The sequence below is a fragment of the Aulonocara sp. 'chitande type north' Nkhata Bay genome, linkage group LG20 (assembly GCF_057382095.1).
Source record: "Aulonocara sp. 'chitande type north' Nkhata Bay isolate Kocher_YH1m ecotype deep benthic linkage group LG20, A_spYH_male_GT1.1, whole genome shotgun sequence".
NCBI classification, from domain to species: Eukaryota; Metazoa; Chordata; class Actinopteri; order Cichliformes; family Cichlidae; genus Aulonocara; species Aulonocara sp. 'chitande type north' Nkhata Bay.
Window position 1 is genome coordinate 31,887,542 of NC_141363.1, and position 17,003 is coordinate 31,904,544.

Sequence of the window (17,003 nt, forward strand, 5' to 3'; positions counted from 1 at the left end):
CAAAACGCGTCTCTGTTAGTGTGCTTTTTTTGGCTACAGGCACGCGCAGTTTGCTGTTAAATGGTAATTTGTAAATATAAAAAAGGTTAAGATGCCTATGAAAGGAAGGTTTCCGATTAGGAGGACCCTGGAATATCTCCAGAAGGGCGACATCATCTTCAAAAACAGAGTGAAGATTATGACAGTGAATTATAACACACACGGCGAGCTCAGCGACGGAGCAAGGTCAGAGCATCGACTAGGAAATAGACGAGCAGAAATTTCAGCTTATTTTATACACTTAAAAAAAAGTCAACTCTTTTTGAGCCACGCTGTTGTTGAGATCTCACGTGTCTCATGTTTTATTAACCTGAGCCCATAAACACGTGGATCAGGGGAGAGGGGGTAAAATGCTGTGTGGATTACCTGGTCATCCTTTATAACTACTCTGACAGTATGCTCATATGCATCACTGTGAAAAGTACCGTGTTTTTTCAAGTCATGTTTATCCCTTTGAATTGTTGTGAATGTCAGAAAAATGGTGAAAGATACAAATCCTTTTTTACATTAAGGTTTTAAAATTCAATTCATTCAAAACAACAGTTGCCTCAAGGGCTGGTGTCATGTAGGTTTCAGATATCACCCTGGGTCAGCACACCTGAATCAAATGATTTGTTCATTACCAGGCCTCTGGAGAACTTCAAGACATGTTGAGGAGGTAATTAAGTCACTTAAATCAGCTGTGTTGGATCAAGGACACATCTAAAACCTGAAGTACACTGGCCCTTGAGGCCTGGAGTTAGACACCCCTGCTTTAGGACAACTCCATAATAACGAATTACGATAGTTGAGCTTAGAATGCATGAACTACTTTTTCAGCATTACTTTGAGAGAGGACGTTTTTAACTTTAGAGATATTGTTTAAATGCAAGACAGCAGTCTTACATATTTGTTTAATATGTGCACTGAAGGAAATATCCAGGTCGCAGAATAAATCCAAGATTCTTCAAAGTTTCCTAAAAGAAAACACAAGTTTTGGATAATTTTACTTTAATCTTTTATCACAATAGTTTTCAGTTGATTTTGCATTAATTCAACTTTGTGTTTAAGTTTACTTCTCAGAAGTTTACTATATACAGGTTTTCCAGAAACACTTAAAAAAACAAAAAAACAGCATGATTGCCTTTTTTTTAATGCAGAAAGCTATAACAACTGTAATGATCTAAATGAAGCTAAATTGTCTTCTCTCTGTGTTTTGCAGAAAGTTTGTGTTCTTCAATATTCCTCAGATTCAGTACAAAAACCCGTGGGTCCAAATTATGATGTTCAAAAACATGACGCCGTCATCCTTCCTGAAGTTCTACCTGGGTGTGTAGCTTTACGTGTTGTTGTGTAGTGTTGATACGAAATACTGGAGAAATTAAACTGGGCTTAGATTGATCTTCTTTTGTGTTTTTGTCCAGACGACGGGGAACAAGTAATGGTGGATGTGGAGGGGAAGGACCACAAACAGATTGCTCAACATGTTAAGAAGATTTTGGGCAAACCAGAGTAAGATATACAAGGATTTTTTAAAAGTGTGAATCGTCTTTTATGAAACAGAAACAAATAGTTTGAAAAAATACCTTCCATAACTTTTCTTAACTCAGTGGCAAACCACTGAGGAGGATTTCTAAGAAGTTATGAACCACGTTGCTTAGGTGATCTGTCTGAATTAACACTGTGATGTCTGCCTGTTAAAACTAAAGTCCAGAAGACGGACTACAAAATGAGCATCTTACTTCATCCTGTGTTCCTATCGTGTTGTTTCATACAGCTAATACAAGAACCAACAGTAAAAAAATATGATTACATACTAAAGTTGGAATTTTAAAGAAAAACATAAACCTGGATATAAACATGAATTCATAATGAATGATGGATGTGACGCTAATAGCACTTGGGTGCACCTTAAATGCACTTTGATCATGTAGACTTTCTTTTATATGTAAATTCTTTTTACCTCAATCAGAAGCAGATCTTATTACAGCAGCATAATGTTCATAATTCACCTGTGGGTTTAACATTACCTTTCATTAAAGGTTCAAAACATATCATCAGGTTACAACATGAAATAGAATCACTGTTCATTAGCATTTAATGGTGACCTGCCACTTCCTTCCGATCCAGTGTATCCTCTCCTAAAGGAGGTAATAAAGGAAGCACTTAAGCACTTTTCCTTTGTATTTAGAAAAGTCAACCAGATCTTATTATGGCTGCCATGCAGATAATTCCAGGTTATTTGCCTCAGTTAGTAACCTTTTTAAGATAAATAGGCTATTCGAGCACACCTCTGGATGTCTGCATACGCTCACATCAGAATATATTTAGGTTTGCTTACTTTTGAGCTATTTTATAGTGTTTCAGAATTAACTTTAATTATATACAATTGATATTTTTCCCTGTTGGCTCACAACAAATCAATACTCTGTAAAGAAAAATGTATTTATTTTTCCTTCCTAATGTCTATAAGAGGACAACCTCTCTGACTGCGAGGGATCTATGTTTGTACCTCCAAAATGAATCAGGCACATCTTGTGGTCTGTAATTATCCTTGGTGTGTGTAGATTTCTTTGAATGGATTAGACATTGTTCATAAAGGCACATACCTGCATATTTAGGGTCCCACAGTTCACACTGCATGTTAGGATTAAAAAAGAGTGAAAATGAGATCTGAATTCTGCAGAAATCTGTGATAAAACTGGTGAGTCAAAGAGTTGTCCACAGAGAGCCCACAGACCATCTGCGGAGTCCTGATGGTGGCAGTTCAGATGCTTCCCATCTAATCTGACAAAGATTGAAAGGATTTAACAAGAAAAATCAAGTAAACTGCCCAAATCCAGGTGTGCATAAGAAACCCCAAAGCTGTCACTGCTGCCAAAGGAACTTCTAAAGAGTAGAAAGGAGATTTCAGCAAGATGGACTCCTCAATTTTTAGTTTTACCATTTACTACTGTGCAGTGTCAAATGTCCTCTGTGTAAAAACTCTTCTCCAGCGAAGACCAGGCGATCTGTTCATATATTTATTTTACTCAACTCTCTCCACAGAGAGGTGCTACAAGCTGAAGCTCTGGCTAAGATGCAAGCCTCCAACCCTGCCAACTTTGGGCCAAAGAAGTACTGTCTGAGGGAGTGCATCTGTGAAGTGGAGGGCCAGGTGCCATGTCCTGGCACCACTCCGCTGCCTAAAGAGATGACGGGCAAATACAAGGCCCAGATGGCAGCGTCACAGGAGTAGAGTCTGAGAAGGACAGTGGACTTTTGTAGATTTACAGAACAATATTACGGGATTATGTGGCTTCATTTGGTGTTTATATAACTATATGGAAGGACTGGCACTCAACTGTGAAGCAGGAGGAACCAATCATCTGTCACAGTGAGACCTGTTGAAGACTTCGCATGGATGTATATGGGCTGACTGATGTGAGCATTTAAATAAAACCCATTTTTCTCATGTAGCTTTACTAACCAGCCTATTTTGTTCACACTATGTAAGTATTCACCATCAATGCTCACATGAAAAGTGGAAAAACAAAACCAAAATGCAATCACATTTTACTGCAGACAGTTTTATTAGTGCTGAGATGGAATTTCCTAACATTTCTAAATCGCTGTGTCCATTTCAAATATTTTCATTTAAATGCAGAGATGTTAAATTACTTTCAAAGATAAAGATCAGCAATTAATATTAATGAATCTCCTTGTGTTATTCACACTGTCAAAACATTAAGGGTGGCCACGTGCTTTGCTAAAAATTTTCTGCAGATGTTACAAACACAAAAAACTCTACGAGGAGACTGAAAGCACAAAAAGAGAGTCATGTTAGGACCGGCAGAGCAGCACTCAAGGTGATAATACTTGCTGGCATTCATGTAGTGTTAATATATGTTTGACCAAGAAAAAGAAATTAACCTAAGAATTTATTTAGACTTAACAAATATGAATGACTTCCTTACACAATGGAACTTCAGTGAACTTTAGATGTTTTATGCCTACAGTGTCCCTTGGCAAATAGTGTTTCGTACCTGCTGGGTGAACTGGTTGGATGAACTCTGAATGGACATTTCAGGTGAAACTAGTGATCAGATAACAAGCCGAACATACAGATCTTAGCTGTGATGTCTGACATGCCGGGCTACCAGCTGAACAACACACACGTGCAGCCAAAATTCCTGTACTGTAACAAAAACAAAAAAACATCAGGTTGAGGAAGCCTTTTTTTTTGGCTCCCTGTTATATAAGATGCAGCATATTTATTGGATGACATAGCAGGTGCAATAAACTGAAGATTTTGGGAATGAAAAAGTCGGGTTTGACACCTTCATTTAGTTTAAGAGTTAATTAACTGGCTGACTGCAACAATTGTAATTAAAACGTTTGCTAGTCAGTGTAACATTAAGCTACACTTTTTTTTAGTGGCAGGCCACATACATGGTTTAATTCTGTGCAATGCATCTTTAACTACTCTTACAAATCTAATTGGTCCAGGCGTATTGACTAAAATTATAATTCAAACACTAATAACAACTTTGTCAAATAATCTCTTTCCTTCAAACACTGGGCTCCCCAAATTTTGTAGTAAGTGTTAAATTCCACTTCTTGTTTGATAATAACATGGTCATTTGGACTGAGTTATTTGTGGGAAAGTTGGATGTAAAATAATGTGCGCTTTAGCTCTTTGCTAAGGGATAAATGAAAAGCAGGAAGTACAATTACTACAGAATGAAGCACCAATACAAGACTTCAAACATCAATGAAACAGATTTTACACATTAAAGTCTGCAAATTTAAGACATTTAAAGCCATTTCTCCAGAGAGAGCGGAGTAGTTTCTGAAAAAACTGTAGTCAGTTACCAACTACAAACCCAAATCTCAAGTTGAACTGTGCTTCATGTAGGCAGCAGGTTTTAATAAGGTAGAAGAAGCACTGTGTTTCTGTAGTATCTTTTTTTGATCTGGGGGGGGGGTCATCACAGGTCTGCCAGTGCTATAGGAGTGCAGTGCTATGATAGGATGTGTGAGCTCATCTTTATAGCTTTGCAGCTATGGCAGCGTTTTGACTTTGTTCAGAGCTTCTACTGAAGAACCATCTGACTGTCTCATTTAACATTTGTTAAAAGTGACATTGTTTTATCTTCATTTGTTCATGTTTGCATTTTTACAGCTGGGCAAATAGCTCCAGACATGCCTAAACAAATTCACTTTTACTCACAGTGCTCTAAAATTGTACATGTGCATTAGATTTGAGCCCTTGACCTAAACAGGCAAGGAAGACTAAGAAGATGTTTGGAAATTCAGGAAATGACTACTGAAGTCTTGTATGTATTTTTGTTGTGGCATGAACTTCATTTGTGATACAGCAGACCTCACACAAATTAAATTCTGTGGGCTCAGAAGTCGCATTAAGTGAGCTAACCTTGTGGGACTTGGTAAGTAGCAGGTGATCAGGAGGATTTTGAGGGAAATGTGTCAGTGCTTCTTATTCTTATTCTTCTGCTCCTGGAGGGTTTTCTGTAGCTCTTTTAGGTTCTGTGTCAGAAGGTCAACCTCATCGAGACGCCCGCTGAGCTTTGCATCAAAGATGTAGGCCCTAATGTTGTCTATCTGCTGTAGCAGCAGCTCCTCCTCTATCATGTCCACATCCGGCAAGACCTCATCTTTGTCATCCCCGTCAAATGGGTTAGTCGAGACTTCTGGAGAATTTCCTGAAGCCTCTAGGAATGGGTTACCTTCATCTGTGTCATCATCCTCAAAGGGGTTGCGTGAAACAGTCTCAGCCTGTTTGTCCTCCTCTGCATCTTCATCTTCATCAAAGGGGTTGTATTCTTTCTTTCCGTTGGTTACCTCTTTGTGGTCCTTCTTGATGTCCTCAAAGAACGGATTGGATGGATCATCTTCGGTGGGTGTGGAATCATCCTCTTCAAAGGGGTTAAGGGAGGTGTTATTCTGGCCTTCACCGCCAGGAGGCGTTACATGGCCTCCTAAGCTTCTCAACCTTGGGGGAGACTCCTCCTGGCTTGTGAGAGCAGGGAATGCTCTAAAAGACGGAGGACTTCTTTCTGCCTTAGGAGTCAGCTCCTCTGCTGGTATGTCCTCCTCTCCCTGGTGACCTCCAGTTGGAGTGATATCTAGAGACCGCTCCCATTTATAGGATGGCTCGAAGGAGTTTACAGTGGAGCTCCATTGCTCTTTCTCCTCCCTTTCCCAGGTCTTCAAGCGATGCAGCTCCCCCTGCTGCAAACTCTCCTCTTGAGCAAGCTTTTCTGAGAGCGCAAGAGCAATACTGGTCTGCTGCTGGTCATACTCATCCTGCAGCTGGCGCAAGTTCTCCTCTAACATGGCTACTTCGTCTGTTCTCTGAGCCTCCCGAGCTTGACGAAGGAATGACTGAATGTTCTCGATCTGCTGCAGAAGGGGGTCTTCCAGTTCGCCACGTGTGTGGACGGAGTCCGCGGAGGGAAGCCAACCACCAGCTTTGGTAATTCGTGGCTCTCTGGGGGTCTGTGGCAGCTCTCCATTGGCATTCACAGGTGGACGGCTTCTTTCCTGTCTCTCCTGCCTCCTCTTCAGAGCCTCCTGTGCTGCCTGTTGAGCAGGAATCACATGAAGGTTAACACATTTAGCCACATCTGTCCAGCGGAAAAAAATAATAGTAACAACATACAGGAACACAATCGTACCAGTCTTTCTTGTTGCAGTCTCTTCTCTTGTTCCCGTTTCCTCTTTTCTTTCAGCTCTTCATATTTGTCCTTAGTGGGTAAAGACATCAGACCTAACAGCTTCTCCTGAAACAGAAGACACAAAGAATGGGCAGATTCATACAAATAAAGAATTCCAGGATGAAGATATGTTGCAGAAACAATGTGTAAATGTACTGTAATGCAATGATAAACGGAAACATGCTGCTCTTAAAAATTTCAGCCCCAGACAACATTACAGCACATATAGCATATTATATTTGTGGTACAACACATTTTTCTCTCAATGAAAAGCTTTGTTTACAACAGCAGACTTTCATCAGCTCAACATACAATATGATGACTGAAGCAGAAACAGATTTTACAGACTTGGCAGGTTGCTCATTATCAGTGAACTCCTGTAAAGTAATACTGATAAGAACATGGCAATAGGCAAAATGTGCTACAGGTCATGAACTGATTTTATATGGACTATCCCTTTAAGATTACAGTAAAAACACTGATACAGTTAAATCATTTCTGGTATATGATAGTCATACTACAGAGAACCCTGTTACTCTTATTTCTAGCTACTGCTATCTTGGAGCGTTGAATGATTCAAAGTTTGAAATAACTTTTAGTTATCTTATATTGGGCCATGTCAGTGCAGCCAAGCCATTTTAGCTCCACCCCCCTTCAGGCCAACTTTCTTCTGATTGGTTTACTCATTCAAACAGAAGGTTTGAGCAGAAGATGGTTGGGTCTTCTATGCCCACTTTGACCACATGAGAGATAATCAAACTAAGCATAATATAGAGCCAAGAGGAACTGTGTTTAGAGCAGCCTGAAGACGGAGCTTTTGTGCTCATAGAGATCACTTCTACATTCTTTGACCTCATTATTTCAAATTTTATTATAAGCCTGCAGTTAATTAATTTTCCTGCAGTTTAGCTGCTGGCTGAAGTACAGGAAAGTGGTCATTCCTCCAGAATTTCATTACAAGGATGGATGAAGAAACATTGTGTTTCTTCATCCATCCTTGAAATTTCCCCTTGTGGGACTAATAAAGGTATATCAAATCAAATCAAATCAAATTGTGTTTTTATGTATGAGTGGAAGTTGTCCTGACCTGGACAAACAGCGTGGCGGTATAACGGATCATTTTCTGTAGCTGGAGCACCTTCGGATGTGGTTGTGGATCATCCTTCAGTCCTAGTGTTAAGATCTTCTTACTAAAAAGAAAAGAAGCCAATTTAATCTTTAATAATGGCATAGTTGGCAAACACGACAAAAGTTTCATTTTGAAGCTGCCAGTCATGACTGCCATATACCTCAGAGCATCGATGAGTTCATAGTATTTCTGGACTTCCAGTCTTAACCCACCAGCAGTGTCAAGATTGTAAGTGGTTTCTCCAGCACTATAAAAGTGTACAGATGACAGCAAGTACTAAAACCATCTCTCCAAACTGAAAAATAAGCAGCTGTTATAAGAAAGTATGAAGAAGTACTTTTTAAATGTGGCTTACTTGAGAGACTCAGCCATTCGGATATACTCTGGAGCCTTTTCATCCACCTTCTCCATGCACATCCTCAGCCTCTGTCAGGAAGACAAATTCAAAGCAAGTAAACAACAGGAAGCTCCACAAGAAACACATTAAATGACAGGAAGGATAGAACAAAGCAAACTCGAGAGGTTGCAAAACAATTCTTAGAATCGACCGCAATGCAAATGGGAACAGATAAAGAACCTGATCTTCACATTAGGAATTAAAGTGATAAACTAACCTCATAAAGTTTCACTATATCTGGCACATGGTCCTTCTCTTCTAACTTCTGCTGTCTCTTCAGAAGTGTGTCCATACAGTGGTGACAGCAGCGAATCTTCTCATCATCCTTTTCCTCCAGCATGGAGGTTACACTGCTCAAACTGCTGATGCTGCCTCTCCTAGAGCCCATCCCGCTGCTGCCACCTCCCGCTGGTGGAGACTGGGACTGACTGGGACTTCCGGGTACACACAGTGCTTCTCGAGTCCCAGCGATAAGCTTCTCTGTTGAAGGTTAAATAAAAAAGACATGCAGCATTATGACACTTATAGAGAGACTTTTGAGATCTGACAGTTTTCTGTATTTCCCAAGTATTTGTTCATGCTTACGGGCCAGGGGTAAGGGAACAAACTCCATGCACTTCCTACACATGATGGACCCGCAGAGGCGACAGTGATGCCGTCTGTTACGTATGTTGAACTTGTTTCCGCAGTCGGGACAAAACGGTACGTCTGAATCATTCACCCATGACACTACAGACTTCTCAATGGCTACAAAGAGGGATACATTTTTATTATTTAAAATATTTTATGAAGCACAGTTACATATGTAAAGAATATTCAGAGTTATAATGAAAACTCTAACCTCTGATCTTAGCAGCATCTGAGTTGGCTCTGTCAAATGATGTCAGCTAAAACATCATAGTTTATGGTAAATGAGCTGCAAATTTATTTCCAGCAACAGAAGAAAATAAATTGTCTGAATGAGGTAATGTAAGCAAACCTTTTCCAGTCTAATGATGAGCTTGTTGACCTCAATGACATAATGATCTATCCTGGCTGCCCGGTGCTTTTTAAACAAGTCCAGATGACTTCTGGTTACTCCTAAAAAGCAAAAGAAAAATATTTTTTTAGTGTCTTGCATTAACAAATATTGTTGGTTAGCAGTGCTACAGATGACAGGTTTTGCAGTCTCACCCAATTCCTGAGGCTCCCACATGTATGGGTCCACTCCACCATAGTAGAAGGACTCATAACTGCCAGTATCCGGTCTGTCGTCCCCATCCCTCTTCAGCAGTTTATCTTTGGCTTTCTTTGCTTTCTGAACCAAACCTGAAAACAGTGAGACAATACGTACAATGAAACAGTGCGTAAATGTATCCTGAAACTGTGATTCTTACGCTGATCCAGAGTTAATATTTATAATGACCACATTTTCAGTTTATTCATCCATCTTTCAACATGTGATTGTTGTTATCATGTTTTTCTATTTTCAAGTTCATTACAGTACTATTAATATGCAAATGAAGCCAACCTGCGCATGCATCCTTCTGGCCTTTTCATAATTCAATCATATTCCTATTATGTAGAAAGTTGCAGCAGCCAACACGGACTGCAAATTCATCCTGACAGCAATTTCCTATAATCCAGTACAGCAGTATTCTTATATTCAATTGCACTGTTTATACTTCTCCTTTTATATGTAAATTGTGTGTGTATATATATATATCCCCTACAAGCCACATGATCAGACTCTAGATATTTTTTTCTACTATTGGCTCTGTATGATGTAAATGAGATGTACTTAATATGTTCATCTGCAGCACACAGCTCCTGTAGTGACCATATAAGACTCATCCACACTCTTAGAGGAATCTAAGCTTAAATTCTTCACTTCTAACAAAGGATAAACTTCTAGCTGACCCAAGACCCAGTATAAGATAAACAAGAATACGTTTAACTTGTGACTAGTCACACTAGCAGGGTCCACAAATAATAATGGTAAATGGTAAATGGCCTGTATTTATATAGCGCTTTACTAGTCCCTAAGGACCCCAAAGCGCTTTACATATCCAGTCATCCACCCATTCACACACACATTCACACACTGGTGATGGCAAGCTACATTGTAGCCACAGCCACCCTGGGGCGCACTGACAGAGGCGAGGCTGCCGGACACTGGCGCCACCGGACCCTCTGACCACCACCAGTAGGCAACAGGTGAAGTGTCTTGCCCAAGGACACAACGACCGAGACTGTCCAAGCCGGGGCTCGAACCGGCAACCTTCCGATTACAAGGCGAACTCCCATAATACTAAACTTAAAATGAATAATAATAGGTTTCCTTTCAAAAGCCCTTTTTTTCCAGACTAGACAGTACACTGTACGATTTTGTGTCTTTAGAACACAACAGGAGTAAATTAGCCCTGTAGCCAAAGAGTAAAACACAGAATCTGCTACTAACTTTTTAGCTGTCCCCGAACATGGCGGTCATCTCCAGAGTGCTCCTCTTCATAGTGGTCTTGGAGTTGGTAGAATGACTGGAGGTCCTTTAGGCACAGTGGGCAAAGAAAACCCTCCTTTACTTCACCTGTGCCCTCAAAGGGGGGCGGGTAGCTGGAGGCCATGACAACAAGTGTCAGTGCTGCTGCAGAGGGGGTGCAAAGTGGCACGTTCTCACTTCGGTCCACATCTCATGGGGTGTGCAACCTACCCCACAGTAGCTCCATAATGCCTGAGAAAATCCCAGGATACTGAGGAATGAGAGAAGTACACTGAGGCCACATACAATACTGAACAAAAGACTTGAGCCACCGATAATTTCTTTATATTTGCAATGCAAAAACGTAGTTTGTACAATTCTAACAAGCTTGTAAGTCAATATTTGTTATGACCAGATTTATTCTTCAATACAGGATGAACTCTCTTAGGCAAACGCTCTTTTAATTTTTTTGGTCATCTTCGGGAATTTTTCTCCACGCCTCTTAAAAGAAATTCAAGGCTCTTCTTTGTATGTTGGCTGTCTTTTGTTCTATTCTCTGTCAAAATTACCCCCACACTGCTTCAACACTGTTAACGTCCAAGTTCTTCAGAGGCAAATCCACGATTGATAGTGTGACAGTGTGTGTTTTTCTATCCAGGTATGCTTTTACTGCATTAGAGGTGTGTGTTTGGGATCACTGTCATGTTGAAAAATGAACCCACTGCCAATCACACGCTTTCCAGATTCTATTGCATGGTGGCTCAGAATCTGGTGATGCTTTTTTGAGTTCACGATTCATTCAATTTTGCCAACATCCCCAACACAGATGGCTGAAATGCAGCCCATAATCATGGTTTTAGACACTATTATACCTCTCCGTGGGGCTCCTCCATATAAAATAATGATCTGAATCAGAACCAAAACCAAAACTGTTGGTCTGAGAAGAGAGAATGTTTGTATGCTTGAATGATCCATAAGTGTTGACTTAACTCAATTTTAAGCTGCTTAAAAAACAAAAATACATTCCTCTGAGTATTGAACATCTTAAAAAACATTAATACATTAATTAATACTTACATTTAAGGTAATAATATTGATTAGAATACTATTATGCACATTCAGATAAATTACTATTACAACTGCATTATAATAGCTGAACTTAGCTTAAGTCGACCCACGCATTTAACGGGAAAAAACGCTTAACTGGACGGGAAGTATTAGGTTCCCTAGCTGCATACCAGAGGTGTTTTACTAAGTGATAGCTGGATACGAGCCATGAAAGGACTTACCTTTATTGTTTATTATTTAGGCTAACTTTGGGCGCCGTTATACCACACAGAGGATGTGGCGTTAGCAGGAGAAAGCTAGCAGCTGCTCTCGCCTTCTTTTGCAATCGTTTCTCCCCTCAAGCTGTTCGAAAACGCGACATTAACAAACTTCCAACTGCACAAAAGCAAACAAATGCCTACTGACTATTGGACGCGATAAAAAAAAATCTGCACTTAGCCTACAAATGAGCCCGACAGTAGCTGTGTTGTTGACAGTTCGAGTTTTCACTGACAGAAGCACAACAGCAGCGCCAGCAGCCCTGCCTGGTCATGTGACTGACATCCAGTCGGTATGGAAGGAGAGGAGGGACAAAACTTGATTTTGCGGTTGGCGCTCCATCAGGAAAGTTCTCCGCAATGTAAGTACATATTTATTATATCCAACTTTTGGTTGTCTGTATTTTGTGCAAACCTGCACTGCTACCGTAAACAAACCATTTTTTTAACTCTAACAACAGTTTGTCATTCCCGATGGAGGGTGATGGGAAAAATTCAAGGCTGGATAACTAAGGGTGTGTTTTTTGTGGTTGGGATGTGTGGTTGGGTTTGGCCAGCTTCATTAACTGCAACTACGAGCCTTAAGGTGAATCCAGCTGTACTGTGTAACCCTAGAACCTTTATTTGATCCAGTTTCAGTTTGTATAAGCTACAGGTCCCTAGTTTTATCCTACAGCATTTTTTCACTCGTTAAAACACAGTTTAAAGGATTCTTGGAGTGTGCACTTAGCTGACTGGCATTTATTGACAAGAGGGTACGAAGCAATCCACGGAGAATAGGTGAATAGTATGGACTCCCATCTCAGTTTCGACCTGTCTCATGGGCTTCACAAAATGATATATTGTGCAAATATTAATTTTTGATTTTCTTTTTCAAGAGAACATTCTTTAATATTCTTTTTAAGCATTTATAACTTTAAAAAAAAAGAAATAATAATTTATTTAGTTAAATTACTTATTATCACTGTTGGCACCAAGAGCACAGCCTGTCCTGGTGGCTCACAAGCCGTTTTATTGGAAGGGCTCATAGACAAAAAGTGATGCAAACACTAATAGAATCTATCTATCTATCTATCTATCTATCTATCTATCTATCTATCTATCTATCTATCTATCTATCTATCTATCTATCTATCTATCTATCTATCTCTCTCTCTCTCTCTCTCTCTCTCTCTGTGTGTGTGTGTGTGTGTGTGTGTGTGTGTGTGTGTGTGTGTGTGTGTAGCTCATTATATAATAAACATTATATAATAAACACTTTGCCAGTCCACTGGCACTTCTGCTAGAGTTGTGAGTGTTCGGCGAAACATCTCCAATATTAGGTCTCCATCGTTAACTCACATGCTTGATGAATAATTTGCATATTGATCAGGCTGGTGGACAGCTGCTCCCAAGGCTCTGATGGAATGAGCCTAATTAAGCTGGGGAGTGGATATCTGACACACTCTGTCTGTTACTGAACTGCATAAATCATTCTCTAAGAGGCTTAGGCAGGGTGACTACTTTGGACTACATACTAATTAGGCTTGTGTTGAATCAACAGTTTAATGGTGCACCATGAAGCATTGCATTTGCTGGAACTAAAGCAAACCATACGTTTTTACCAATGCGTTTATTGTCCAACAAAAACATTGGTGGCTGACTTTAAGGCAATGGCAGCTTTTAATTTATAACATTAGCTTCAAATTACGTAAACCATGCAGTAATGTAGAAAAATAAGCAGTGACACAATTTATTTGCTGTGATATTCATTATATTTTACATGAGTAGAAAATAATGAAACGCTAATCGAACAGTGGAGGGAGCTTTTATGTGTAAACATAGACACTTTAATTTGATCTTAACACAAGCTGAACTGACGAGCGCCTGTTGCCTCACAGAGGCAACATCGCTAAAACCATCTGACTAATGTTTTAATCATCTGCCTCAATGTAAGAATAAATAATCTCATGTTATTTATATCGATAGCTATTAAAAGATCAACATATGGCCCCAACCCTTCTGAAAAAACAAAACAAAAACGTCTGTACAGCTAAATAGTTATTCCAAAGTTTGGATGGCAATTACGCATGAGCTCTCCAAGAAAATGTCAGACAAATGGCTTGCGGTAATGTCTCAAATGTCTTCAAAAGAACAAGCGGTGGCACAAAAGGTTTAATGATCTTTTTTTCATTTTTTATAATTCATTGTGGTCATTTAATTTGTACATTTATTTGTTTACAACACAGCGAAATACGCACTCCTGTCTAATCTACTCTCCATCCACTAAATCCTCATCCGGTGCAAACCTTTTACCCGGGTGTTGTCTCTTCTCCTCACCGTGGCCCTTGTTAACGTTGTCTAAAAAGTCGAGCAGCAGGCTGGTCTTGCTGCAGCTCGCAGGGTCCAAAACGTCACACGGACTGTTTGTGCCTAAATCCGGACTCGAGTTATCCCAAAACCGTTTCCCAGGGTGCTGACGCTTTTCCATCTCAGCGAGGTCTTCTTCTCCATCCGCGTCCGCATCCCCGTCACTGTCGCCGTCCTCATCCTCTAGAAGACGCTTACCTGGGTGCTGGCGTTTGCTGTGCAGCACCAGGTAACGCTTGCCTGGGTGTTGCCGTTTTGAAAGTTCACTGAGCAGGAGGATGGGGTTGTCAGAACTGTGACCCGCCGTGGAGCGCTTTCCCGGGTGCTGCCTTTTCTGCAGCTCTAGGAAAGAGTGCGTTTCATCTTCGCGCTTGCCCGGGTGCTGTCTTTTTTGAACATCAAAGTACTGTTCATCCTCGTCCTCTTCTCTCCTTCCTGGATGCTGCCGCTTCTCCAAATCATCACTATATCTCTTACCAGGGTGCTGTCGTTTTGTCACCCATTCTGGCTGAGAGTAATAGCCGTCTGGAAGAAAACAAGAGAGGAAAGTGGCTCTTAAATGTTTCAGAAGTCACTGATAAAAACCCGGTTTCTCTCTACCGCGTGCGCAGATAGTCGACCTGTTTCTTTGATTATTTATTTATTTATTTTTTAATTATAAAGGAGACATATTCTCTTGCATTGCCGATGTTAACTGTTTAGCAATTACTTAAACAAAATGTCTCCAAATGATACCTGAAAAGTGCGCACGAAACTGTAAACTACTGAGAATGTGCTGCAACTTTCAGGTACATCTAAGATATACCCGAAGTATCAGTATCGTATGAAATAAGATTTTATGACATTTTCTTAACTCAGAAAATAACATATGTTTTACGCACCATTTCTTCCGTCTTCATCCTGCAGCTTTTTGAGAATGGACCGTAACAGGAGAGTCTCTGCTCTCTCTAAAATAATGTCGTCTATGGTCTTTCGGTCAGTCTCATCCTCAGCAGACATGCTCTGTCCTCCAGACACCATCAAGTTGCAGACCGTTAGAGATGCAAGGATAAGCAGACATGTCGACTTCATGGTAATTTAGTTTTTCGTCTGAAACAGATCACGGCAGATAGGAAATATTAAACAGAAACAATATTAGTCTACTCTGCGCCACTGTATTTAAGTCAATTTTGGGACCAGACGTTTCGTTTTTGAATATAATTTTTTAAGTACAATTTTTATTTTTATTTTTTATCTTGAGAAATCCAGTTTTAGCAAAGCTGCTAACCAAGCCTTTGAGGCTTTGAGATCGCAGCAGCTTTGAAGATTGGTTTTTACAAAGAAATCTAAGAGAACTCTAAAGTCTCACCAAATAAATATGAATAAAACATGATGCATGAGATCTATCCAGATCAATTAAAGAGCAACCCTTAACCAGCAGACATATTTACATTTCCAATGAGATTAGTCTAAAAGCCTCACCTGGTAAAATATTGTCCTTTCCCCAGTTTCTGGCACTACCGGCAGTGATAATAGTTGCTTTCAGTCGCTTGCAGCAGTTGGTGACCTTAGAGGCCAAGTCTAGAGGTATGAGCAGATAACTTTCCGTCCCGGCATTTATACGAAACGGTCACTGTCGTCACACCAACACTGGAGTAATTTTTCAGGATCCTTCGTCCCTATTGATGTCACCAAGTCGTGCGCAACTGGATGTGGTGAATGATCGGCCAATAGGAGCTTTTGCTCGATATATATCTATATCTATGTCTATCTATCTATCTATCTATCTATCTATCTATCTATCTATCTATCTATCTATCTATCTATCTATCTATCTATCTATCTATCTATCTATCTATCTATCCGTGTGTGTGTGTGTGTGTGTGTGTGTGTGTGTGTGTGTGTGTGTGTGTGCAGTGAAATGTAAACAAAAGCAACAACAACAACAACAAACAAACAATGACAGACTGACAGAAGGCAGGATTTATGTGAGATTTATGTGATGAATATGTGAAAAAAAGAACAACTTTATTTTTAAAAGTTGCAAAATTCATTTGAGTGTAATGCACTAGTTTATAATATATATATGTCTCTGTGTGTATTCCGTGCTTTTTTCATTTTATTTTAGTATGTACTGTTTTTACTGCTTCTCTTAGATGATTACATAAACGGTCAGTATCTTATCATAAAATGTGGACATCTCCCATGGTGTGCCAACGAGGGCTGTAGCATGATGTGGGCTATTCATGCTTTTCTTAAATACCCTTAGGTCATGGGGCTCAGGAGGGTGGGATCACCCCATCTGGTTCTTCTGAGCACATACTGTATAGCCTAATGTGGTTTCTGGTCACGAAGCAGCAGTGCTGAATGTATCAGAGGTGGGTCTAACAAGTTTTACATGGCTGAGTGGGATGTTGACTCACTAAGCAACCAGAACAGGCAGAATGTGAAGTCTTCTGAAGCAGTTTTATTGTTTAATAACCTCTAGATATGTTTTTCCCTTCTCTTTCAACAGAATTAAATGTTACCCAAACCTGATTGTTCCACTCTGCCTGGCACTATCATATATGTAGCTATAGCTCATCAATTGCTTTAGTGTGTGATCTTACAGTATCTAAGGTTCACTAAA

At 40.0% G+C, this 17,003-nt stretch overlaps 3 protein-coding genes and 1 long non-coding RNA gene across 6 annotated transcripts in view; 2 read left to right on the forward strand and 2 right to left on the reverse strand.

The window, feature by feature from the left end:
- On the forward strand, positions 1 to 3,482 carry mrps25 (mitochondrial ribosomal protein S25). Its single transcript, XM_086277101.1, has 4 exons — positions 1 to 225; positions 1,241 to 1,347; positions 1,443 to 1,530; positions 3,067 to 3,482. The coding sequence occupies exons 1-4, from the start codon at positions 92 to 94 to the stop codon at positions 3,254 to 3,256; spliced, it is 519 nt and encodes a 172-aa protein (XP_086133227.1). The 5' UTR covers positions 1 to 91; the 3' UTR covers positions 3,257 to 3,482.
- On the reverse strand, positions 3,259 to 13,036 carry rbsn (rabenosyn, RAB effector). 3 transcript variants are annotated; one of them, XR_015126597.1, is made up of 13 exons: positions 12,011 to 13,036; positions 10,704 to 10,992; positions 9,437 to 9,571; positions 9,243 to 9,343; positions 9,105 to 9,150; positions 8,849 to 9,010; positions 8,481 to 8,743; positions 8,222 to 8,292; positions 8,027 to 8,113; positions 7,825 to 7,927; positions 6,699 to 6,803; positions 5,435 to 6,603; positions 3,259 to 4,195 (listed from the first exon to the last, which is right to left on the reverse strand). XR_015126597.1 is itself a non-coding variant. In XM_086277099.1 (12 exons), the coding sequence occupies exons 2-12, from the start codon at positions 10,864 to 10,866 to the stop codon at positions 5,488 to 5,490; spliced, it is 2,352 nt and encodes a 783-aa protein (XP_086133225.1). In that variant the 5' UTR covers positions 10,867 to 10,973; positions 12,011 to 13,035; the 3' UTR covers positions 3,259 to 5,487. The 3 variants fall into 3 exon arrangements, 2 of the variants coding, with proteins under 2 accessions (XP_086133225.1, XP_086133224.1); XM_086277099.1 differs by having other exon boundaries at positions 3,259 to 6,603; positions 10,704 to 10,973; positions 12,011 to 13,035; XM_086277098.1 differs by having other exon boundaries at positions 3,259 to 6,603; positions 12,011 to 13,034.
- Positions 12,294 to 17,003, forward strand: part of LOC147305992 (uncharacterized) — a 24,461-nt gene continuing 19,751 nt past the window's right edge. The window contains exon 1 of the long non-coding RNA XR_015126598.1: positions 12,294 to 12,408. This is a non-coding gene — a long non-coding RNA (uncharacterized LOC147305992). The remainder of the gene's footprint in view (positions 12,409 to 17,003) is intronic.
- On the reverse strand, positions 13,358 to 16,029 carry trh (thyrotropin-releasing hormone). The gene is made up of 3 exons (XM_086278403.1): positions 15,857 to 16,029; positions 15,277 to 15,484; positions 13,358 to 14,920 (listed from the first exon to the last, which is right to left on the reverse strand). Exons 2-3 carry the CDS (start codon positions 15,464 to 15,466, stop codon positions 14,298 to 14,300), a joined length of 813 nt encoding a protein of 270 aa, XP_086134529.1. The 5' UTR covers positions 15,467 to 15,484; positions 15,857 to 16,029; the 3' UTR covers positions 13,358 to 14,297.

What these genes read in the sequence shown, in the direction of transcription:
- trh (XM_086278403.1), bottom strand. Translation starts at nt 15,466, where the DNA reads ATGAAGTCGACATGTCTGCTTATCCTTGCATCTCTAACGGTCTGCAAC. An exon ending in GGATGAAGACGGAAGAAATG is followed by an intron (nt 14,921 to 15,276) that starts GTGCGTAAAACA and finishes GTTTTCTTCCAG; the next exon opens with ACGGCTATTACTCTCAGCCA.
- rbsn (XM_086277099.1), bottom strand. Translation starts at nt 10,866, where the DNA reads ATGGCCTCCAGCTACCCGCCCCCCTTTGAGGGCACAGGTGAAGTAAAG. An exon ending in GAACTCATCGATGCTCTGAG is followed by an intron (nt 7,928 to 8,026) that starts GTATATGGCAGT and finishes TTTTCTTTTTAG; the next exon opens with TAAGAAGATCTTAACACTAG. An exon ending in GACTGCAACAAGAAAGACTG is followed by an intron (nt 6,604 to 6,698) that starts GTACGATTGTGT and finishes CCTGCTCAACAG; the next exon opens with GCAGCACAGGAGGCTCTGAA.
- mrps25 (XM_086277101.1), top strand. Translation starts at nt 92, where the DNA reads ATGCCTATGAAAGGAAGGTTTCCGATTAGGAGGACCCTGGAATATCTC. An exon ending in CTTCCTGAAGTTCTACCTGG is followed by an intron (nt 1,348 to 1,442) that starts GTGTGTAGCTTT and finishes GTTTTTGTCCAG; the next exon opens with ACGACGGGGAACAAGTAATG. An exon ending in AAGATTTTGGGCAAACCAGA is followed by an intron (nt 1,531 to 3,066) that starts GTAAGATATACA and finishes CTCTCTCCACAG; the next exon opens with AGAGGTGCTACAAGCTGAAG.